The 23,937-nt window shown below is 50.8% G+C and overlaps 7 protein-coding genes across 7 annotated transcripts; 2 read left to right on the forward strand and 5 right to left on the reverse strand.

Annotated features, from left to right (window-relative positions):
• Positions 1-1,581: 1,581 nt before the first annotated feature.
• On the forward strand, positions 1,582-3,396 carry DCS_05779 (uncharacterized protein; the record flags this gene model as incomplete). Its single annotated transcript, XM_040803080.1, has 1 exon — positions 1,582-3,396. The coding sequence occupies one exon, from the start codon at positions 1,582-1,584 to the stop codon at positions 3,394-3,396; it is 1,815 nt and encodes a 604-aa protein (XP_040658113.1).
• Positions 3,397-4,435: 1,039 nt separating this feature from the next.
• DCS_05780 (uncharacterized protein) lies at positions 4,436-5,359 on the reverse strand (the record flags this gene model as incomplete). Its single annotated transcript, XM_040803081.1, has 1 exon — positions 4,436-5,359. The coding sequence occupies one exon, from the start codon at positions 5,357-5,359 to the stop codon at positions 4,436-4,438; it is 924 nt and encodes a 307-aa protein (XP_040658114.1).
• Positions 5,360-7,674: 2,315 nt separating this feature from the next.
• On the reverse strand, positions 7,675-9,644 carry DCS_05781 (amino acid transporter; the record flags this gene model as incomplete). Its single annotated transcript, XM_040803082.1, has 5 exons — positions 7,675-8,115; positions 8,188-8,537; positions 8,611-8,991; positions 9,051-9,171; positions 9,321-9,644. The coding sequence occupies 5 exons, from the start codon at positions 9,642-9,644 to the stop codon at positions 7,675-7,677; spliced, it is 1,617 nt and encodes a 538-aa protein (XP_040658115.1).
• A 535-nt stretch (positions 9,645-10,179) lies between these two features.
• DCS_05782 (uncharacterized protein) lies at positions 10,180-11,538 on the forward strand (the record flags this gene model as incomplete). Its single annotated transcript, XM_040803083.1, has 3 exons — positions 10,180-10,359; positions 10,441-10,584; positions 10,918-11,538. 3 exons carry the CDS (start codon positions 10,180-10,182, stop codon positions 11,536-11,538), a joined length of 945 nt encoding a protein of 314 aa, XP_040658116.1.
• Positions 11,539-11,752: 214 nt separating this feature from the next.
• DCS_05783 (uncharacterized protein) lies at positions 11,753-12,706 on the reverse strand (the record flags this gene model as incomplete). Its single annotated transcript, XM_040803084.1, has 1 exon — positions 11,753-12,706. The coding sequence occupies one exon, from the start codon at positions 12,704-12,706 to the stop codon at positions 11,753-11,755; it is 954 nt and encodes a 317-aa protein (XP_040658117.1).
• A 1,367-nt stretch (positions 12,707-14,073) lies between these two features.
• DCS_05784 (uncharacterized protein) lies at positions 14,074-16,057 on the reverse strand (the record flags this gene model as incomplete). The annotated part of the gene is made up of 2 exons (XM_040803085.1): positions 14,074-15,567; positions 15,635-16,057. The coding sequence occupies 2 exons, from the start codon at positions 16,055-16,057 to the stop codon at positions 14,074-14,076; spliced, it is 1,917 nt and encodes a 638-aa protein (XP_040658118.1).
• Positions 16,058-17,952: 1,895 nt separating this feature from the next.
• Positions 17,953-18,680, reverse strand: DCS_05785 (uncharacterized protein; the record flags this gene model as incomplete). The annotated part of the gene is made up of 3 exons (XM_040803086.1): positions 17,953-18,111; positions 18,215-18,583; positions 18,636-18,680. The coding sequence occupies 3 exons, from the start codon at positions 18,678-18,680 to the stop codon at positions 17,953-17,955; spliced, it is 573 nt and encodes a 190-aa protein (XP_040658119.1).
• Positions 18,681-23,937: the final 5,257 nt, after the last annotated feature.

Raw genomic sequence — 23,937 nt, forward strand, 5'->3', positions numbered from 1 at the left:
TACTCCGTAATGCTATCCTGTAATGCCATACCCTGCTATACCCTGTAATGCTATGCTGTAATGCTATACCCTTAATGCTATACCCGCTGCCACGACATTACGCTGCTGGCGGAATTACCCCCGAGAATCCGTCAATCGCGCATGGCCCACACGCAAGAGGCATGCCGAGGATGGTGGAGGGATAGCTTTCTTGCCCTCGCAGCATTGTTAACCTGTTGCACAGGTTGGTATGCGGCCTGAAGGCGTACAGTCCAAGGACAAGTACAGCACGGTACTGCACAGTGCCTTACATGTACAGGCAGCTGCATGTGCCCGAAACAACACATTTAGCGGGCTCTGTACCGTACTTTGCAGGGAGTAAGCAGTACTTGCACTCGCAATTACTTGTGAATGTGCCGTGCTATCGAACCGTGGACTCTGTCCATCAGGGGAGTCAAGTTGGGTCGGTATGATTCGCACAGGTACACTTGCCAGTACTTACGTGCTAGGTACTAGGTATTCTTGTCCATGTACTCAAGTACAAGTAGGTCGGCGGACGGCACGCACATCTAGATGTACATCTACAAGCACACTTACCACCAGGTACCTAGTAGGCAAGTAGGTCCAGGCACTTGGCGGCACATGCATTTGGTACCATCCGGGCCCTATAAGAATCAAGTAATACTTCATATCCATACTCCGTACTTCAGTTGCCTATATTATACATGCAAGTAATAATCACCGTAGGTGTACGGAGTACTCCAGCCCTCCATCCTTACATGTGCTGTGCTTACTTACTTGGGTCCTCATCATACTATAAGCACCTCTATTATATCCCTCTCATCAATCGAACCGAGCTCAAGGATCAAAGGATCGCACCTCCGGACTTGTCCGCCATATTGCACCCACATCTCGCAACTGCCGACCAACTTTGGATACAGCAGCGTCGTAATGATTTATTAAAAGTACCGTACGGAGTACATGTATAGTACTGTACTTGTAGCAGTAATGGAGACGGTACCGAGGCAATTACCCAAGCGTATAATGCTCGTGTCATAAAAAGTCGCAGGGGCTATTTTGACATCATCTGCGTCTTGGAAATGCGTCCGACATCAACTTAGCTTGTCATGCGACCCAATAGGATCTCGAGTCGATCAAGGTAATGCAATGCAATCCGTAATGCAATACAACCTACATCTTGCATTTATTGCAAGGCTGCCAGCCTGGCGTCGACGTGAACCAAAGGCATCAAGGATCGCCAGAGCGGAACGGAACAAGTGCACTTGCGTAGGTGTTGGTGGTACGTAGTAGGCGGTACGTAGTAGGCAGGAGGCACCCGGCGAGGAAAATTCAACAACTCCATGAACGAAAAGGACAGCTTTCGTTCCTCGCGGCAAGGCTTGTGCTGAAATGCTGCAATCCCGTGTATATCTGTTTCATACATACATGGGCTGCACTCCCAGTCAAATCCATCGTTCTCGTCGCTCCAGCTACCCCCCCATCCTTGACCTCCGCGGCGCCTGCTCCTACCGGTGCATCGTCAGGCCGTCATGAGGCTCGCGGCCGTTGGTGCCGCCCTGGGTAAGTTCCTCGACCCGAGCAATGGAATGGACTGCTGCGGCGGCGTCTAACGCATCACGGGCAGCTCTGACGCGAGCGGCTTCTGCGCTCGTCGCCGACATTCGCACCGACACGAATCGCGATGGCCACGTCGACATGGAGGGCTTGACCGACGTGCCAGGCAAGCACCGCTGGACCGAATCCCGTGGCGCGCTTTTCCTCGCCAACATCGGTGATACGAACCGCCGATGCGGCGAGGAGCTGCAGGGTGATGCGAGTCAAGTGTCGGACGAAATCCTCATGGCTTGCCACGATGCCGCCGACGACACGCAACGGGCCCCCGAGTTCCTGGCCCCCATACGTACCGTGCCGTTGGAAAATCTCGACCCTGGTGCCTTTGGCTTCATCTCCATCGTCGAGGAGCATTCCCGGAATCTCGTCCGCCTCTTTCGCCAAAGTGGAGGCGACTGGCAGATGCTTAAGAACGACACCTTTCTGACGGCCGACGACCTGTCCCGACGGCTGGAGCTCGGAATCGACGCGAGAGACACGCGAAGGCCTGGCTGGGATGGCCGGGCCACCGTCGAGTTTTCCGTCACCAACCTCACCCAAACCTCGACCGACACGGTGGCGCTGCGCGTTGCCCCGCTGCTCACCCATCATCACGTCCAAAAACCGGAAAAGGTGTTTACGAGCAAGCTTACGGGAATCGGACGGGAATTCGACGAAGCGCGGGCGACGATAGACAAAGTCGAGAGAATAGCCCGCGAGGCACGAGTGCCCGTCCACCGGATTAACACCAACGACGTCTGGACGCAAGACTACTTTGAACCTACCTACATGAGCATGCCGGGGCCAAAGGGGTCCGTCGTGATGCACGTCATGGTTTCGACCTCCAACGCCGGCCGCCAGTTAGGCTCTCATCGTCTCGTATTCCAGGAGCTCCGCGACACGGGAATCGGTGCCGTCCAATACTCCCCCGTCAATGCTTGGCTGAATCTGGATGATTTCGGCAATCTCGAGACCATCCCGCCTCACGTTCATCCGGTAAACGGAAAAGAGTATCCCGTGGGTCGCGTCGTCGCCGGTGGCGTCGTGGGGAAAAAGATGCCCGTCGTTCTCGACCTATTCCGAGCGCAGGAAGCGCAGGAACCCCTGGTGCTCGACTCGCTGTGGCTCCAGGTCCAGCATCTCGACGAGTTCCTCCAGTTCCTTCCTGCGAACACGACGCGCGGCTGGAGCATCATGATCAACGACCCCGATGCCGGCATGGAGCTCGTCAGGGAAGCCAGAGCCGCCGGTCTGGGCTCGCATGCCTTCTTTACCCACGCGAAGATGCCGAACCCAACCGTCGAGACCATCTTGCAAAGCATATACGAGGATGCCAACGATAGGGCTGCCAAGAGCATTGCCTCGACAATAGACCTTCTTCAGAAGGAGACTGGCATTACCGACCAAGAAATCTTTCGCGTTCCGGCCTTGTACAAGTGGGGGGGGTTTGATCGGGGCCCGAGGAAGCGACGTGAGCTGAGCCAGTTTGATGCCCGCAAGACGCACGCAACGGACAAGAGGAGTACGGAGGACGCGTACAGCGTCGACAAGCTTCAGGTAATCACAATGGTCCCCAACGCCATCAACGGCCTCGTTCTCGGCAACTCTCGATACGTCGCACCCAAGCCCTGGGGACCGATCGTGCACGATGTCGACATCTTCGAGAGAGCGGTTCGGAACGCGTATAAGAAGGCAGGCTTCGACGTCGATTTCGTCGACGACTGGCTCCTCCATTCCGGCGGAGGGGACATCCACTGCATCACCAACACGGTTCGGGACGCTTCAGCCGAGTGGTGGAGGTGGTAGCTGTCGTGCTCGTTTCGCCCGTGGCTACCTGGACGATGTGACGGACATGATCTGACGAGAAATTCACAAGACAATATTCGCCCATGACATTATTTTTGGAGCCGTTGTCCCTCGGGAGAACCCTGATTTCCAGACACTCGCAAGTGCGACGTGCCATGACCTGGATGCTGATGCAAGACGGGTTCCGTCTTATTTCGATGCAAGCACGTACATGCAATAGAAAACTAGAGTCAAATGCAACAACTATTCGCAGAGGAGTCGACGAAGCTTGTTGCCACAAGAATCACCACGGCAAACTCTGCAAAGGTTCAAGTACATGTCAGCATGAGTGTCCCACGTCGCTACTGGGAGATGGGAGTTTTCCGTTACCAGCAATACATGGATAATGCAGCTTCACCGAAAATGCGCATTCATCCGAGGCGGAAAGAGTGCCGTTTGCGGAGGATGGGTAGCCGCTCGTGGAGGTCATATTGCGAAGCCCCGGCCGTGTCGCTATCCCCGCGCCTCCGGCCCGGATCTCTGCCTCCGACTCCGGCCCGGCCGGCGGCCTCCGACTCCGAGGCACCCCGAAATACCGGGTGAGAACGGCCATGCGCATTACTTTGTTGGCAGGCAGCCGCTAATTCATGGTTCATCCATGGTAATGCAGCCTGAGCCTCACGAAAGCACCCATCGTTTCCGCTTCATATCGAGCAAGGCGTCATTTACCTCCCAGCATCTCAAGGGCCTAGGCACAATACCTGACGGCAAAGAGAAGCGTCCTGGGACATGGGCATCAATGACTTCAGGCTCAGCTGGTCATGGTTCTCCAGTACGATATTTGTGATCGTCATGAAGCTGAGCTACAGCACACTAATCGACCGGTTTCGAGCGACCGAAAAAGTGTTCCGCAGCGACTATCGGCACGCACTCCTTGCCCCTGGCCCCCTGCGTGGAAGTAATCGGTCGCAAAGACTGGGCGTTTGCCAGTCATTGCGGGACGGCCACGAACCATATCGCAACAGCCGTGTTCGCGCAACAAAGGGTTGTACGTAGCTAGCTAGCTACCATTGATCTCCCTGGCGTGAACCAACGCTTGCACGGCTTCTTCTGCGGCAGCGAATCGTCCAAGCCAGCAATCTTGAATGACAGTGCCGCAGCCCAACTGATCAGATTCCGGAAAGTCCGAGTTCTCGAAACGACGCGCCACCTCGTCCTCATCCAGATCGCTGCAGGGCTCCTCGCCACACATGATAAAGTACAAGACGGAACCAAGGCTGAATATATCATCTGCTCGGGTAGGAGTATACCCTCGGTTCCACAGGCGCATTTGATATCTCGATCCCGGGGCACCGGTTGAAGCAGTGTGTCCCGGAAACGAGCTCCCGGCGAAGTCGCAGATTCGAAGGTCCAAGTTGTCGTCGAGGAGAAAATTTCGAGGCGTGACGTCCTGGTGGATGACTCCCATGACATGGAGGCTCTCGAGTGCTTGAGCCGCCTGCACCGCCCACTTTCGGCGCGTGTCGACACTTGCGTTGCCATGCTTTCGAAGGTACGTCTCGAGGTCTCCGTTGGCGTAGTCCTCGAGCACCAACGACTTGGACTCGTCATCCCAGTCGATTAGCTTGGGGATGAAGGGGCATGAGCCGATGAAGCGATAGACGTCATATTCGTGCTCCATGTTCCGCCGAACCCTCTGCTCCTTCTCAGCGTCGTACGGGTTCGGGAGGGGGGTTTTGGCAATGTGACCGGAAGGCAGCCGCTCCACCAGTGCCGTTGCGCCGCGACGAACGTAGTCCCCCTTTCTAACGTAGTAGATGTGTCCCTCGGGAACGAGATCGGGTGCTCTGAAAGTCGACTCGGGCCAGCCCGGGTGAAGCTCCCGTTCCCATTCGCCGGGGATCGGAACATATCGAATCCGTGACAGGTATCGTCGGGCTGGCGTAGCTCGTGGCCGGTCTTGAACATGAGCAGAGGGGGACATGATCTTGCTATCCGACGGTAGGCACCGCAACGACGATTGCAGCGCAGAGGTCTGTAGTCGTCAATTTTTTGTCAGTGCTCGAGATTCCACCGACCTGAGGCAACATCCAATGCTGACCTCGGCCGGATCTAGCTGCTCCTGTGTGTCGCAAAGGACCCCCCCTGACGTGAGACGGTGGACAGGCGAGAGATGAATGACCACGAGATGAATGATGAGGCACCAGCTGGTCGGGGTCACAGCCTGGCAAGGAGGAGCTGGAAAAGGCAATGAGTGATGGGAAGCATGTCCAAGAGTCGCATTGTTCCACCCGCAGGAGTGTGTATGACGAGAAAGAACATCGAGGATGAGTGATGATGACGGCGGGGGTTTCGTGACACGCTGCTGTTGGGTGACTAAGTCGCGCAAAAGGCGCCCCCTATTGGCTCGTGTGTTCGCAATCGGCATCAATGTATTATAAAGGCCCCTTGCCGGTCGTTAATTCGATAAGATGGGCAAAAAGCGCGGAGTACTACAATTCAGTTGGACCATGATGCGCTGCTCCACGTCAACCGTGGAGGCGGAAGAGTGCTAGGCTTTGCTGCTCATTGCTGTCTCGCTCAACGCGCTTCAGATGTCCTTGCCTCGACGATTATAATTAAATTGGATTTCCTTGATACGGGTCTTGCCTAATGCCCAGTGTCTTGAGTCGCTCACGAGGCTAACATTCATTTTGGAATATATACGGAGTCGTGCTCCTTGCATTCCAGTCGGAGGTTTCCATCTATATTCGGATTAGTACCAACAGATACTGTGAATTCAGCATTGCCCATTCCTTCTGGATGGATAAGACTACTTCCCAGAGAAGCGGCTCGTTGTAAATAGGAATACTCATTACTTACGCGTCTATCATGTCCGTAAATTGGCATCTAGTAATAGTTCATTGGCATTTTCACGTCCACACTTCACGCCTTCAGTACACGATTGGCCCCTTCCAAGCGGTCCCCAGAGCTCCAAGTTACCGATATCCTCCTCGTAAGCTGCTATGATGGGGATGTAGAGTTGATTCGGTTCTCCGGCGTGGGTTCCGAAAGTTAGTATTGAAGTCCCTATATAAAGTCATGCTAACCCTCAGACGGGCGGCTTGAAAATGTCCAACGACTTGGGAAACTCCTTCATGATCGCTTGAAGCCCATTGACAACCATACCGCCGCGTTCTTTATTGTAGGCAATTTCTTCCAAGGTTCCAATCTCCCAACTTCGATCAAGGCTAAAATCCATTGCGCCACTACTGGCGTTCATACATCCAAAACGGGACATAAAAGAACGGCTCTAGATCGTGGCGGTAGGTGTGGTCGGTCTTGCACAATATCACGACGGCCATAAATTGCATCGTACCGGGTTAGTATCGCGTTCCTGCTCCGCCAAGGAATTGTATCAGCTGAACGCAGCATGGCTTTTCCTCTCACGCCTTAACTATACGCAAAGGCTCGATAATCTCCAAAGCAACAGGGATTCTCCGGTAATAACTGTGCATTGGGGGCAGATGTTTCGATTGGTACACATCCATGCTGGATCGAGAGGCCAGCGTTCCGATCGGGACCCAGCGGTTGCTCGATAGGCTTCCGATGCTTGCCCAACTCAAACCTTCTAGCGAGGGTCCAATAAACCGAGCTCGGACAGGCAAGTGTAAATGGACACTGTTAATATGTAGGGCCATCAATTAAGCTTCCAAATTTTTATTGCCTGGTTTCATGGCACCCCATGAAGCACCGTTGCACCAACGGCAAGTCCATATCACGACTGACTTGATGACCCATCGCCCGCAATACATACGTGGAATGCCGTTGGAATGCATGTACACGGTCGATTCTCGGGTACATGTGGTATTTTTTTGAATATTGAAGCCCCGAGAGCATCAATGACGGCTCCCGTGACTCGACTTTGATCCCCTCCAGAAAGGCCGCCTGTGGAGGAGTTTTTAAATGTATCATTCAGAATAATGAATCCTGATTGACATTGTACAATTGGTATTAGTTAATAATGCACTCCGTACGGAGTACCTTTTTTTCTCAGTTTATGCGCCACGGCAGGGCGCTCTAGATATATTATGGTCTGACCGGCAAAGGACGCAGCTGTAAACACGTCCTGAGCAGACATACTCCTTGTTCCTTTTATAGACCCCAACCCCTGTCCCAGCATGCAGCTGCCAAGATCCCACCGTCATCCGAACAAGTCATCACGGCCAATGGCCACAAGACCTTTTCCAACCGAGAGATATACCATGAAAGGCTGAATATCGCAACGGCAACGTGATGAGCAAAAACGCGAACCGCCGACTATTTTGCCTTCTGCCCCTCTACTTTCACGACAGGACCGTCGTAGGTGTGCCTTGCCTGTACAAAGTACACCACACACGACAAGGCCATCATGCTGACGAACAAAACGCAAGCCCAGTTGAAGTTTTGTGCCGTGATATCGTAGCTGTTGGGCCAGAAACTCCAGAAAAAAGACCAGCAGGCGTAAACAAGGGCAATGATATTGATCACGAGTCCGTACCGCCCAAGGCTCCAACGGGAACGGGGAAGCTCCTCTTTCCGGATTCGTTTGAGCGTGACGCAGCCGATGGAAATGACGTAGGTTGCCATGAGAGCAACGGTAGACAACGAGAGCATGGCGTTAAAGGCCACGGTCGAGCCGATGTTGATAAGTGCGAGGGCCATGGAGAAGAAGCAGGTAAACTGGACCGAGTTGACCGGCACGTGCCACGTTGGGTGAACCTGATCAAGATGCAACAGTCAGAGCCTCGCAATATGTTCGTTCGTATGCATGCGTGAAATATGCCAACATACCCTCCCAAGCCATTCCGAAAAGGGAAGCCCGTTGTCTCGAGCAAATGCAAAAGTTTGCCGCGAGGTGGAAGCCAGGGAGCTGATGGTAACCATGATGAGGAGTACCAGCACCACAATCGTCAGTCCTGTGGCCCCTCCGACCGAGCCAGTGGCATTCTGGAATACGTATATGAAAGGGAAGCCTGTTGGAGTGGCCAAAGCCTCCTCCACGTTACCGATGCAAAACAGAAAGGTGAGCAGGAGACCAAAGGTAAAGGGCATGTTTAGGAGAAATGACCAAACCATGCTCTTGGGCACAACAATACTAGCATCTCTAATCTCTTCAGCCATGTGTGCTACCGAGTCAGAGCCTGTGATACTAGTTAACGGAGAGGCAACGCGCAATTTTGAAGCATCAAAAGGTCAACAGACGTAGCCACCTACCCAGGACCACAAACATGGATGACACTTGGCCCACCATGACTGTGAGGGAAATTGATGGCCAACCAGCACCGTTGTCTGTAAATTGTGTAAAAACTGTACTTGCCGACTGCTTTGGGGCAAGAACCAGAAGCGTGATGATGACCGGGAAGAAGGCAAGGATGTAGAGCGTCACGAACGCACCCTCGGCTAGAGGTAGATGCTTTGCGGCAAACACGTTGAACAAGGCGACTCCGACGACGGAAACAAAGACGAAAAGTGTCCCTTGCCATCTTTCGGGCGAGTAGGCCGTGTTATTCAGCGTGATGAGGCCCTGGATGATGGAACCGATGAGGAATGCGTCCAGGGCAACAATGCTCTGCCAGGACACGGTCGATAACCATCCTGACCGAGGTTAGAACACCACCTGAAAGCACTATTGGGATGGAGAATAATAACCGTACCCGACAGGTAGCTCAAGATCTTTTGGTATTCTCGGGGCGCAAATTCGGAAACCCAATGGTACTGGCCCCCAGCGGTGGGTGCCATGGATGCCATCTCTGCGAGACACAGCATAATGAAGAACTGTCCAGCATGCGACCAGCATAGAGACCAGAATAGGCCAGAAAGACCACCAGCTATTAGTCCTTGGGTATTTGAACTGCATTGTAGATGCAATGTGAGCACTCCCTCCCGACACAACGGCGAGGATGAGGAGAAGCGGTCTGACGAACGTGAGCAAGATGACCCAAGTGCCCGTCACGCAGATGGTGAAGCCGATGGTAGAAATCATCCGAAAGTTGCGCTATTTCATCTCGTTCGTCAGCAATAGGGCAGGCATCGAATCTACCGAGTGTCGTGCCCACCCGAAACTCCTGCCGTTTCCCCATGCGTTGCATGTCTCTCTGATCGTTCGTGGCGTATTCATCGTCAGGATACTCATCGCTCAGGTTTTTATCTCTGGATTCGACTTCCACTGTCACTTCTGGTGCTGCTTTCACGCTGGAGGTTCCCATGCCTCTCAACTCCATCGCCTCGTGGTCCCTCGGAAGCGCCATTGTTACGCGGAGAAACGAGGAATGCGAGTGTGTTGCGTCGTTCGAGTTACACGGGTGGACAGCAGCTCCTTCAGCACTTATTTTTGTGGTCACTCGTCGAGAATCCTTTGGACTCTTCACAATGCAACAATGCAACTTATTGAAACACGTAGCCCCGTACGCTGGTTTGATGCAGTTCTTGGCTCCGGCGGGATGGCCTGAATGTAACGCCACAAGTGCATTCTATGCTATATAAACAAATGGGTCAAACAGCTCTGTGATCCGCAAGATTATGCGCAGATCCAGGAGCCAGGGTTGCCATTGGAGAGTGCCGGTATTTAACTTTTCTGACCGATGCCGAGCATGGGTGTATCCTTCAAAGGCCATTTGCTCGTGCATGACTCAACCCCCCTTACTGTGTTGATTTTTTTCTGTTTCCTTGAAGAGTCATATCTACCAAATCAACCCTCAAGTTCTCTCATCTACTTGCTAAAATCAGGAGACTGGTTTGACCGAGTACCGTTCCTGTCCGTTGACGGGACGCAACGCCGGCGCCATGTCCTCTGCCGTGACCGACCACCTCGTCGTCACCCCGAGCGACCATGGCGCATTTATCGTCATTGCCGGTCTCATCGGCTTGATCTGGACAGTGTTGGTCCTAGCCATGAGACTCTACATCAGATTCGGGGTCAATGGCCCCTTCGGGTTGGACGACGCTGCGACCTCGTTTGCCACGGTAGGCGCCCGAGCTTACGGCGAGAGGCATCGAAATTGTCGCTCAGGGAGGGCATGATGATTTTTCTAATTCTTTTTATAGTTGGTCGGAATTGTCCAAACATCGTTGACGCTCATCGCCGTACATCATGGCATGGGCAAGGGACAAGACTTGTTGACGCATGAGGATCTGGATTTGGCAATGAAGGCAAGTAGCTGGCTCGACCTGTCCCGTGGGGAAAGAACCGTACTGACGATTGATGGCGCCAAAAGTTCAACTATGCGGCGAACCTCGTGTATATCTTGGCGATTTGCAGTTCAAAGTGCTCCATGTTTCTTCTCATCGCCCGCCTCACGAGACAAAAGCATCACCTGCTCGCCAGCCATCTCGCCAGCGGCTTGACGACATTATGGGCCGTCATATCGATCTTCGTCTTGGGATTTCAATGCAGTCTTCCCCAGCCTTGGAATTCAGAAGACCACAGGCTCTGTGGGGACCTCGTAAGACATCCGTACCGCCTCCGCCGTGGATGAACATTGGATTGTGAGAATGGGGAAACTAACGGCACTGGGAGGGCAGTTTGTCCGCGTAGCCATCGTCGAATCCTTCAGCTTGCTCATAGAAGCCCTCATCTCTGGCATGGCCGTCATGCTGGTATGGAACCTCTCGATGGCGCTGAAGACCAAGATACTAGTCGTTGCCGCCTTTTCCGCCCAGCTCCTCGTCATCATCCCCGTCTCCTTTCGACTCTTGTTCGTGCGTGAAGTGACGGTGTCGGACGACGTCACGTTTGACTTTACCAATCCGGCCATCGCGACGCAGGTGGTGATGCACTTTTCCATCATGGCGGCCACCTTTCCTTGCTTTCGCCAGTTCCTTCAAGCCTTTGACAGCGGTCTCGGCGCTACGATAGGCTCGGACTTGGGAACGGGAAGCCATGCGAATAGCGGATACATCCTGCAGTCCTTCGACAGCGCTCACAGCGGGAAGATGAAACGAGGCAAGAGGCCTCAGGAGACGCGGAAGCAGCAGGAACCGGCTAAGAGGGTCGAATCTAGTACGGGAATCGAGCCTGGCAGCGACGAGAACAAGAGCGTGGAGAGTGATGGCAGCGACAAGGCCATTATATGGCGAACCCAGGGTTGGGAGGTGCGATACGACCTTCGGGACTCTGTTGGTCGACAACAGCGGGAAGGGTAGAGAAAATACAGCTAGGTGCATCGCGTGTAGTGTGATGACTTCAGCAGTGTACATGGTATGCACCGGCTTCCATGGAACAACCCCTATACACTTGACCTCCGGTCGCCGCCAATACCTTCATGGCTCATTTACGTACTTGGTTGTAGACAAAACACATCATGCGTACATACGCGCGTGTGTGCAGGTAGAAGTCTATATCGTAGCAGTCGAGTTTTCACTCTTGCTCTACCGGAACCAAGACTAACCACAGAGACGAGGGCGCAAGCCGCAGGGTTTCCAATTCCGAGACCTGAAGCGACGCAACGTATCCCTCGAGCGCGGCGAGCTGGGCCGATGCAGTCTCCTTCTTGGAGCTCGTGGCTAGCTCCAAGACATTCTTAGAGGGGATGTCGACAAGGCGAGAGAGGCCTTCGGTGTCGACGAGAGAGGCCTGCAAACCCCTGGCACGAAGCCACTTCCGGTTGGCGACGGTAGCATAGGCCGACGCTCGCTCTAACGGTGTCTGCGGCTTCTTGGCGACAGCACCCACGGCTGCGCCGGGAAGACGCGCCACTGTGCTGATGGCACCAACTCCAACGGCGATGGGGAGGTAAACAAGACCACCGAGGATGCCTCCGGCAGCACCGATGACGTTGCCTCGCTTAGCATTGCCCGTGATGCCCTTGCCAACCGACTTTGCCCGCTCGGCGATGCCCTTGCCGAAGCTCTTGGGGGGCTCACCGAGGTGCTTGGCCACGTCGCCGGCGTAGCTGATGGCTCGATCCGAGACGCTCGCGGCGAGAAAGGCCGATACGGTCTCGACAAACGAGCGCCAGCTAGCGTCAGTGATGCCGCGACCGAGCAAGACGGGCGGGTAGGCGTTGACGAAGGGGGCCGCCGGCTCAGGAATACACTGCGGAATGGCAATAACAGGCCCGCCCGGCCCCGACTCTTCGTAGGGAGGGAGATGATCACTGGAAGGGAAACAGAAGGGGTCGGAGATAGTCGGGACTGCTTCCGCGGTTGGCACTTCCTCATACGCCGGAGCAGGTTCGGCGGGGACGGCGCTGGCTTGCTGCCGAGTGTCTCCGGAACTCGTACCCCTTTCGGCCCCGCTTCCGGAGGCTGGTCCGGCCAAGCCGACGGCGCCTTGTTGTGGCCGTTTGCTTTCCTTTTCGTCAAGACACATATCTTCGTTTGATTGATGCCTTTTGTGCGGCCAAAAGAGGATGAATGAGAGCTTGATGAGGGAGAATGGATGACTCACTACCGACCTTGGAAAGTAACCTCGGGGATCAACCCAAAGGGAGCAGCCCCATGGACGCCACCAGACGAGCACTATTGCTGCAGTCAGCGCAAGAGTATGTTAATATAGTTATAGTGCATAAATGTAAACTTGTACAATTATGGCAACGATTCGCCGCAACCTCTTACGTCATATCCATGCCATGCCGGCCCTATCGAAAGCCATCCTTTTCACGCTCCCCGATGATGATGTCAGACGATAGCCCTGGGAAACACTCCTTAAGGGTTATAATTACCTCCATTGCGGTATATATGTTCATCAGTGATCCGCAATTACTTATGTCTGACCAAATCAAATGGAGCATGCCGTTACCACGCAGGTACCACAGATCACCAGCCGCCGAAAGGCATCAAGATCATCGTGTCGTGTCATTCATGAGACAATATGCAGCGAAGTCAGCTCACATCGGTAAAAGTTTAATTCGGCATAGCTACTGCAGATCTACCCTCCGATGTCTCTACGCTCTAATTCTGTATTGCGAGTTGCAGATATATGTATTATCTTACATTGATATGCCTAACTTACACACAGAAAAATTCGTGGTTCTGAACCGAAATTTCTGTTGTAGCACTACTACCCATCCTATATACTGCTTCTGCCATTCAAGGTAGTTTTGCAGTCTCCAACGGGTTTCTTATACAAGATAATTACGTCACCCAGCGAGCGTATAACAGTTAGAATACGGGCAGCCCACTCTGGTGACGGCGGAAACTGAGCTTGCACAGAGCCAAAATTGCGCGCAGCAGGGTACCGAGCAAGAGCTACATGCTAAGTAAAGTGGCCCAGACTTGGTCGAAGCAGGGTGATACGGGCAGGTCGATGATGCAATGAATGGGAAGTTGATTGATCACACAGCTAAAGAGGAAGTAATAAACAATCAAGATAGTGTTAACATAATCCGCTGAGACTTTTTCCACTTTGACAGGGAGGCTTGTAATGATAAAAAGGCAACCAAAGATTTCCAAACACCAACCGGTTAGAATAATAACCAGCAACAGTAAATACAAAGTCCAATGCATATGATCGGTTCATTACCACAAGAAGCTTGTGCAATTGTAGTAGTACACAACCCACCCTTTGATCGTCTACAAACTATCTATCAAAGGTATACTACTGCAATAGTGGCCTGGCATGCTACGCAAGAGAATGACTGTAATCGAACGAACACTTGATGTCTCACTGCGGGCCTACCGGACTTTTCTTCGACTCCAATACTTATTCAAATTGGCCTGCTATTGCCTATTTGTGCATTACAAGCGCGACGTGACCGAACGCCGACTTTTTTTGCAGCGGCCTTTCCCGACAGACTCGGCTGAATGGGAAGTTGGTGTTGATACTGGCACCCTAGCTGGTGACCAATCCTGTGTGCTGTTATACAGAACACCATTGATTACCGCGCCGCCTCCTTCCTTGGCCAGACGAATCATTTTGTCTGTGCAAGTGGCCCAAGCTACTCGGACAAAGCATGTCGGGCTCGTTTGGTCTGGTAGTTTGAGTTGTGTTGTCGATTGTAAAGGGCCTTTTGTGCCAAAGGTATCCATATTGATTTCCTTACCGGTCGAGACAGATTTTCCTGTTAAAATGCGGGAGAAGACCTGGAACGCCGTCTCGGGTTGATATGAGGGTATAGCATGGCCCGCCTGGTATATGCGACTGAAAGAGAGGTTGCCAAACTGGCGAACCTCGCCACCAATATAGGTCTTGTTTACGCGGATTGGTTCGTAGCCTGCTGCTGGAAACTTGATGGAATAATCGCCTTCTGCCTGTTGGGCAATGCTTAGTGAGACAGCCTCACCTCCGAACCAGTTGCAAGAAAAGTCTCTATCGCCATGCACCAGCCCTATTCGAACTCCGCTGTTGAGTAGTTTTGCGAGCCGGGCTATGTTACCACCCCTGGCATAATCACCTGTTTCATAGAATCTATTGTAAACGTCAAAGTTTAGGGTAGAAAAGTTAATTGGCGACCCAATCTCATCTAGAATAGCTGCTTGGTTAAGGTAATCAACGAAGTAATACGGAGGAAATGTATTGCCCCGTTGCTCAGCTAGGTCAGAGGAACTTCTGCCTATTGTAGCGTACTTTGCCATGGCTTGATCATATATTGTCATTCCTTTAGTACAAGCATCATTTACCTGCGCTTGATTGCCTGTACCTGTTGGGTCATATTGCCTAGCCATCGCGGCACATTGGGCTAGCAAATCCCTATCACCGCCAATGGCGGTAAAGTTGCGCAGCATTGAGTCTGCTTCTTCACTCGATGCTGCCTTGATACCATATGTGTTATTATGAAGGAAGCGGATGTAGCCAGGTATTTCGGTCGCAATGTCAACCCAGCCACTGATGATGCCGAGCGATGATAGATGTATCTCGACTGCCGAGTCTCGATCTAGAGCACCAGTTTTAAGTTTTTGATTCTGCGCCTGCCACATCTCTGCGAATATCGGCCCGTACTTGCCGCCATAGCTTTCGGCAAAAAGGCTAACAGAAAGAGACGATAAGTTTAGTGGAAGCTTGAATTTAGGCAGAGTTTTAAGAAAGCCTTGCATAACGTGCCAAACAGCTAGGGCCGCCGCTTCGGTGGTGTTGACTTCATTTGTACGGTTGCCGCTGCTCAACGTTCCATTGACTAAATCCCAGGGTGGGATATGTCCAGGCTTGTAGATTGGGGGCATCGTGATCGTATCATTCATCAGAGATATAGTAGCATCGGTAGGCGTGTCGTAGGAAAATCCGGTCTGGCTGGGCTACATCGAATGCATTGGGTCAGTTCATTAAGCTGGTTGAAGTAGTGAGTCAAGGATTGACAGATACCTGATCAATAAATAGCATATTGGATGCGCGGTCCCAGCCCCATTCTCGGGCGACGGTCTCGTACCGGTCAAGGCCTGCCTCGACAACCTCGCAAGGGCCGGCCCCGGTAAAGAAGCCATACATGGAGCTGGCCCCAGGCCCACCGTTCAACCATATCGTTAAACTATCCGACTTCTCGCGGGCTTGAACAAAGTAGAAGAATATATTAGTGGGATGCTCGCTTGGAACATTGACCCATCCCGTATATTGCTTCTGCCTATCAAAGGCTGTTTTGCAGACGCCGCGAGGTTCCTTGAACGAGACGGTCACGTTCCTAGGGTAGTGGATGACAGTTAGATTACGGGCCCTCTGCTCTCCCCGAAAAGACTGAGCGTCGGCAAGGCAGATGAGTGCGAGCACAAGGGTACCTAGAAAGAGACTCATGGTATGGCAAGTGACTGGATGAAAGTCAATGGTCAGTTGATGATGCAATGAAGCACCACAGTGGAGGATGCATGGCTTACACAACAACGAAGGAGGAAAACGATAAAATATTGTCAGCCTGACGGATCGGCCTAAGGTGAAGGAGGAGCAGGAGGAGGAGGAAGCGGATTATGATGTTTACTTCATCGCTTCTAACTGAGTGAGGTGACTGGGAGGTCAGGTTGTATGATTATTCTGCTGGCTGGATGATCGTACTTATAGTATACCGTAGGTAATTATAGTTGTACACGATTGCTGGAGTGGGGGACACGAGTAATAATTGATTGCTCAATGGGCGAGTCAATGTGATCAACTCCTCCCAAGTGGGTTCCCTATATTTCACATACATACGCACCATCATAACCACAATTGATTGTGCAGTTTAACGTCCTAAATGCTATTTCAAGCTTCTTTAATAACGAGGATCCCTAAATATACCGAAGAATGAGCTCAGATAGCTATACACGTACTTGAAGTGAGTACAAGCATCCATAAGAGCATTCAGATTATTCCAGCCCATTTCGCTTTATAGTTGTACCGCACAAATACCTGCGTTACGTCCCACAACGGCCTACTAAGGAATATTTAGTACCTATATCGTAAGTAATAAAAATAAGTACGCAATCTACATGTACAGTACAACTAAAAGGGGCTAACACAGCTGCAAGCTCACCGACAGTATGGAGTTCCAGACGCAAAGCTCCATTGTCGTTTACGTAAGTATGCTTAAGTGGTTACGTAGGCCGCAAAAGTGCCATAGCAATGGCTTTCCAAGGACTAGGAATAGTACTTATATGTGCGGAGTACGTTCTTCTGCGATTGGGTCCTTGCTTAGGTCGCGTGAGGGCAACAGCTGCAGGCCATTGCTATCCTCATTGCTGGAGACCTTCAACCTCCCAGCAAGAACTGGATTGACGGCTTCTCAAGGCGTAACCCAGCAGCAAGTAAAAAAAGAGACAAGTCTATCGAATCTGCGCCTTCAATGGGGTCTCCCTCACGCGAATTATAAGCAAGTCCCGGTTTCAGTTGCAGAGTCTGCCGACCCTTCGGGTGATCCCAAAACGCCGATGGCATATGAACGAAAAAGGGATCCAAGAGGACATCGATAGCAAAAGCCTGGCCCCAGAAAATCAGGATAAAATTGACTTGGATCGCGTTGCCGGACTACAATTGTAGAATGCGACTCTGCTAGAGGCAGCCATGCCTTGATGCCGCTGGATCTCACTCCAAGGCCAAGGACGTTAAACTCAATGGTTTCCAGAGGAGCTGACATGACTCCATGAATGGAATTTGCAGCAACCGATAAAAACCGGACGAACATATATTGCATGTAGCGAGCATGGTATCATTATACGTGCCCACATCTTGCCACACTTTGTGGTATGTGCCCTAGTTCCGTAGTGGTGCTCTCCGAGTCGTAATACTAACTTGGTCCGAAAGAACACGGCGCAATGGCAAGGTGGTGCAGCACACTGTAACTACCGACAAGCACTCTGTTCTGGTATGAATGTATACAAGTAGCAGCAATATTGCAGAACTCCGTACATGTACATGTAATCGGTAGTGCTAGTAGGTGCGATTCCTCAGTCACACGGCGTAAACAGCAATAGAGCAGGGTTTTATTCACGTTCGTGACCATCAATCACACATACAAGTACAGTGCCTGCAAAATTTGCCTTGCCAGAAGTTCTCAACAGACTCCATTTAATCTCCTTGACCTTAATCAAGCAGAAATCGTGTGTTCCAAACATACGACGGGGACGGATGATACGTTTTGACGACAATGCCACCCCCCCTCATTGTAATATTGGCTCACCCTGCGACACCGAAACGCAACCCATGCGTGTGTGGGTAACTCATGGGCAGTCTCCCCATTGCAAAACTACATTCCAATTGTTGGGGTGAAATATTTGACCGCTGAATTTGCTACCATCCATCGGGTTGCACTTGTATATGACCCGGTCAGAGAGGTCGGCGATTTCGTCATAGTCCCATAGCGACTTTTCTTTCGATTCCTATCATATGTCTTAGCTTTATTCTCCATCACATCTCATGGGCATCTTTTGGTGACCGTACATCGTTGCACCACCAGATGCCTGCACTGTCCAAACAGCTTACTCTCTCGCACTTGGCTGGCCCGGCCCCGAGTTTGGGTATGTAGCCACCCCAGGACCATCGTAACCAGTTCGTGCCACCGATGTAACCGCCAAAATGCGCTTTAGGGAAGTTGTCACAGATCGTGTTGTAGTCCGCCGTCCCCGCAAACGTCGTGTGGGCGAATGGTGTTTTTAAGACGGGGACAACCGGCTTGGAATCGAGGTTTTCTCTTCGTTCGACTCCCGTCGTGTGGTCTATCAGATACCGAGAGCGAGTATCGGAAGCTTCATTTTTCACTCTGCTAGAAATCATCAGCTCTGGTGTCGCTTCCAGTTCCACCGTTTCGACCATGGCATTCGAGCCATTTCGAGGCGTGACAACGGCGAGCCCCTAGAGTGACGGATTAGCTTTCTATGCTTCCTGCGACATCTCTCGATCGTACTCTGTATGAGAGAAAAAGAATTGCGGCAATGCAGGTCCATTTCATTTTGCCAGCGAGAATGGCCTCGACGAAGCGAATAGACTCGGATTTAATGCTCTAGTCACGGGAGAAGTGAATGCAGCACAATACCGTACGGGGGCGAGGGGCTGGGCAGACTTAAAGATAAACCAGCCATTTGCCGAGGACGGAATACAGGATACTGTAATTTTTTCAGAAAGCCTCGTGCAGAAATGGCCGTGCGGTAGGTCGATGCTTTGGCGTAGGATGACACAAGTAAACCGCTCAGTCGGAGGTGGGTTATTTCGGACATCTGTTTTTGCTGGCCAGGTTGTTCATCTTTTGTAGCACCTTTTCAATAGTGCACGGCCTTTGGGGGCACACGTTTAATCTCATTCTCGACACTTGAATCATCCTCCGTACCCCTTAGATTATTGTGAGGGAGGGGCACATTACACCAACTCTCATATACGTTGAGAGTGGCGTTCGAATTTTTGACATATTCTTCAACCTCATTGCCATGGTCAACATATGTCATTCTGCAGAATCAAAACATCCGTATCTTGAGCGTGAATGGCAGGTGACGGTCAAGGTGGCATCGAAAACATTACCATTTCAGCCGTCATCTTCTTGTGAGGATTGCCAGAAAGCCAGTTGTGACCTTTCGCTTTTGAGGTTGGAAAGGAAACAATAGTGGCTCGAATTGAATAGGATTATTGCTATTGTTCAACGGCAAGTGCCACCAGATGATCTTGCTCCCTGCTAGTGACGGGTCAAACATGATGAACAAGGAGGCGACCAACCGCAATCTGTAAATATCCCTCAAGGTAACGATTGATGTCTGCGGGTCACTGCGCTCAGCTCAGCGTACACCTATAACGCCTGGTAGTCATGCGGCAGATAGCTAGCCTTCCTCCGTACTCGAGCATTTCATACCTTGCCGGAGCACCAAGGATATGTAATGTAGTGATGTACAGATTTTAGCTCATAGTTGGTGCGAAATTTCCGGATACCTAGCAATTCATCCAGGCTCTGTTGATCTGGTCCATCGGCTGGATCAAGCTGGATTCATGCCACCAGTTTATCACCATTGCCTTTACAAGTATGAAGCCGTGGTATCTCCAGAGTACGCATATATACTGTCTACGGTCCATGTGCAGTTGCGTGGTTGCAACAACAAGTAGCACCTCTCTATACTGCTGTGCTTTGACTTCGCAGGACTGTTGCTCCGCATTGGATCACTTGCTATGAATTGGCCGGCAAACTATCATTTCTCCTCGTTTCTCATCCCCCGCCCCCCCAAAAAATGCAGATATTATTATCAGGTTTTGGTTTTATCCTCTATCAAACAAAGCATCTTATGATGTGTGGCTCCATATCGAATGAGCATTTTTAACAGCATATCGCAGGGAGTACTTTTTGTATCGGATATGGGGAAATGTCACTTGGTGAGGTGATTTCCTCGAGCTGTTCTCTCGCATCATCGCGACCCAGAGGAAATACACCAATATACGAGGTTATTCTTGAAAGTCCCGTCTATTGTAGAATCGCTAATCTGACCCCTCTCCGCGGCCTCGGAGTAGGGCAAATGCTTACCCTTGCAGGACAAATGCTTGACCTTGCAGGACGTATACAATTTTGTAAACTCTTAGATGAGGCAGATAGTATCCACGCTCCTGGCATCATGTCTCTTGACAAGTCCTTTGTCTATCCACTGCCCGTCATCATGACTTATTACGACATCATCACCGGCGAAGCCGCGTTCGAGAAGAACAGCGCGTCAAACGGTGCCAAGGGTTTCGATTCTCTTTATAGACAAGCCAACTTCAAGAGCGGCGTAAGCAGCTGGGACACGACTGTACGGAATTTTGATAGGTATTGCAGTGGAAATACTCAGCACCAGTATCACAGTCCCGCTTGGTGTTTCTTCACCAGCCCCTGAAGGGAAGTCTAGTGTGGCGCGTGGCCGACGTGCATATGCTGGTTGAGTCACGCTCCGCAATCACACTGTACTTGCACTGTACTGTACATGCACGGAGCAGTACTCCGTGCTGTATTAGTTAAGTGTATTTGTACGGGTTATTTGAAAAGGGCGAAGGATATAAAATTGTTGTCTTACATAGTAACATTGAGAGGTTCAGAAAACGAAGCCCTAGAGCGCTCACCATTATCAGGGGGGCTGCAACAGGATAGCAGGACGGGCGGAATACTACTAACTTTGTTGATTCTTTTGCTGTTGCTCCTGCTGCTGCCCGCGGCCAGCTCTTAGCAGGAATGCCCAAGCATAGCAAGAAGGGGAAGGGCAGCACTTACGATGTTGATTGGAGTTGAAGGAAGAAAAAAGGAGTGGGCTACCCTATCAGGAGACACAATACTAGGAGCATGGATCCTGTAACTAGGCATGGCACTGACAGAAGGAGGGGGGTTATATAAGCTAGGAGAGCTCCCCAGACGCAGGAAGGGAAGTCTCTCTAGGGATTAGTGCACTTATTACCTTTATCCTCACAGCTAGCTACCCATCACCGGCGTTCTAGCTACTAGACCTTGATACTCACTCTCTCGTGAACCCATTGCGTCCTACAATCTCTATATATTCGCCACCCTCATCATACTTGCAGGGTGAAATAACTGAAGAAGTCTTACCGCACCCGCCTCCAAATGAAGCTAGCGTCCATGTATGCGGCACAATACAAAGCTGTCCTTCGACCTGTCGGTTTATCCGCAGATGGTACTTTTTCAAGTCTATTTCGTCTCAAGCACTGTTGCCTAAAGGACTATGCTTGTCTGTCTCCGTATTCCGCGCAATCAACCTACTTCCACTATTGCCTCAAGGACCCTGCCTTGCAACCAACAGAGCAAACATCTACCTCGGTCGATTGTGAATCTAGGCGATTCCGAATGTACTGTAATTCATTTGACAGCAAAGTAAAGTTTTCTTACATGCTGCACCAATTTTGACTTCGGCCCCCATATGTATTGTGTTCTCTAATATATCTATACTAGGCAGTGGTGTACTTGTCTACAGTATAGCAGTATGGCAAACGATTCGGACGGACATTAATACAACGAAACCGGAAATGGCCGTAACAGAATCATTCGTGATTCATGCTAAGCAGGCGTTTATATCGACAAAGACAGAGCGGGACGCCATTGCTTAGTGGTTTGCCCCTCGAGTTGCTGCTGCGGTCTGGTGCAGATAACTCGGCTTGCATAAAAGTATGCCGTATCCCAGCCACTCACGCCGCACTTGAAGCCATCAACAGCAAAGACTGCTGTAAGGAAGGCTAGATCAATGACTCAATAATAGGATCACCAACACCGGCCAGTTACACCGGTATAACAAACAACTGTCAGAGGCTGTTTGTAGGATAAGCAGCAGATGCCCAAGTTAAAGGGAACGAGGTAACAGTCTCCCCCCAGGCCCGTTGCGGCAATTACACAAGATATCTGCCGATCGATTTTTTCCGGCCGTACGGTCGATATTTTTATTGCCGCCGAACCGCGTCGTGGCGGATCTTTTTGACTGCACCGTTTTGACTCGACGATCCCGACGGCAAGTACCTTTTCTCGCAAGCCGCCCACAAAACAGAGCCTGCCCCTACTACCCAGCTAGTAGGCTAGTAGTAGTATAAAGGATGCGATCTCTATATATAAACTAGAATAATAGGATATACCCTACCTGACCCGACTAAGACTGGGAGGTAAATAGAGGTAATCATTCAATCAATTCGATCAATCAAGATTCTATCCATATATTTATATCTCCAATCCGTTCGACAGTAACAGAAGTTATTGTAATTTATTTTCTGAACTTCTGACAGTTATATCCTCTCCTGATCGGTTGAACCAATCTTAGTGGCTCTAACATAGCTGGAACTTTATTCAAGTTTCCAATACATAATATAACGGCTATATAATAATGAGCCGTTTATAGAGACTGTCCTATAAAAAATCAGTATAAGTATTTGTATATCTAAAGTTGCAACAGTATAGTACCCTTTGGATGCTGCATTAACTGCGAAGCAGTGAATAAGCGCGGCCAGTAAAATCATCAGGCGAAGAGGCACTTGGTTCAATAATAGCTTGGCCTGGTAGCGAAACAGTAAAGTAGTTGTAATACGTTACGCCCCACTGACCGTAAACGAAGCGGAAGGGGTAGGCAAAGCCGGCCGCTAAGTGCTTGGAAACACATTGCTTCGGATTAGGGTAGTAATTTTCCAAGATAGGTATCGAAGCCGGATTAACAACACCTGTATCACAATCGAACGCATTCCCATCGCCAAGGAATAAGAAAGCCCCATTATCAGCTGCTGCACAGAATGTATATGTTCCAGTTGTTGGTGGTACATAGTAGCCTTGAGAAACAAATACAAAGCTCTTTGGATTAACTGGGACGTTGAATAATGCAATTGATCCAAACGAGATTCTGTTAGAAAGTGTTTGAGCTATTGGATTTTGACCAAGATAGCTGTTTGGACCGCGTCCAGTTACAGAACCGAGGCCAGAAGTATTTTCTTCATTTGGATAGTAGTATAAATTAAATCCAGATGGTGACTTAGGTGCAGAAGAGGGTTGTAAGGTAGCGAGTATACACGCCCCCGTAGGGAATTCCGTAACGATAACACTAGTAGTACAGGGGTGAATGCAGTCTGTTGCTGGTGGAATCGTTTTAGTGCCGACTACGCTTCCTGGTACTGTTGTTGTTACTATCTCGTCGGGAACGCAGATGAGCGGATAAGCGCGGCCAGTAAAATCATCAGGCGAAGAGGCACTAGGTTCAATAATAGCTTGACCTGGTAGCGAAACAGTAAAGTAGTTATAATACGTTACGCCCTACTGACCGTAAATAAAGCGGAAGGGGTAGGCAAAGCCGGCCACCAAGTCCTTGGTAATACATTTCTTCGGGTCGGGGTAGAAATGTTCCAAGAGTGGTATCGAAGCCGGATTGACAACACCTGTATTACAATCGAACGCGCTCCCATCGCCAAGGAATAAGAAAGCCCCGTTATCGGCATTTGCACAGAATGTATATATTCCAGTTGTTGGTGGTACATAGTAGCCTTAATTAACAAATGTAAAGTTTTCTGGAGTTACAGGGACGCTGAATAATGCAATCGATCCGAACGAGATCCTGTTGGCAAGCCGTTCTGCTATTGGAGTATGGTTAAGGTAGCTGTTTGGACCACGTCCAGTTTTAGAGCCGATGCCAGAAGTAGAACGTTCGTTTGGATAGTAGTATGACTTAAAACCAGATGGTTTGCTAGGTGCACATGAGGGTTGTAGTGTAGATAGTATACACGCTCCT

This window comes from Drechmeria coniospora, chromosome 02 (assembly GCF_001625195.1).
Source record: "Drechmeria coniospora strain ARSEF 6962 chromosome 02, whole genome shotgun sequence".
In the NCBI taxonomy this organism is placed as follows: domain Eukaryota; kingdom Fungi; phylum Ascomycota; class Sordariomycetes; order Hypocreales; family Ophiocordycipitaceae; genus Drechmeria; species Drechmeria coniospora.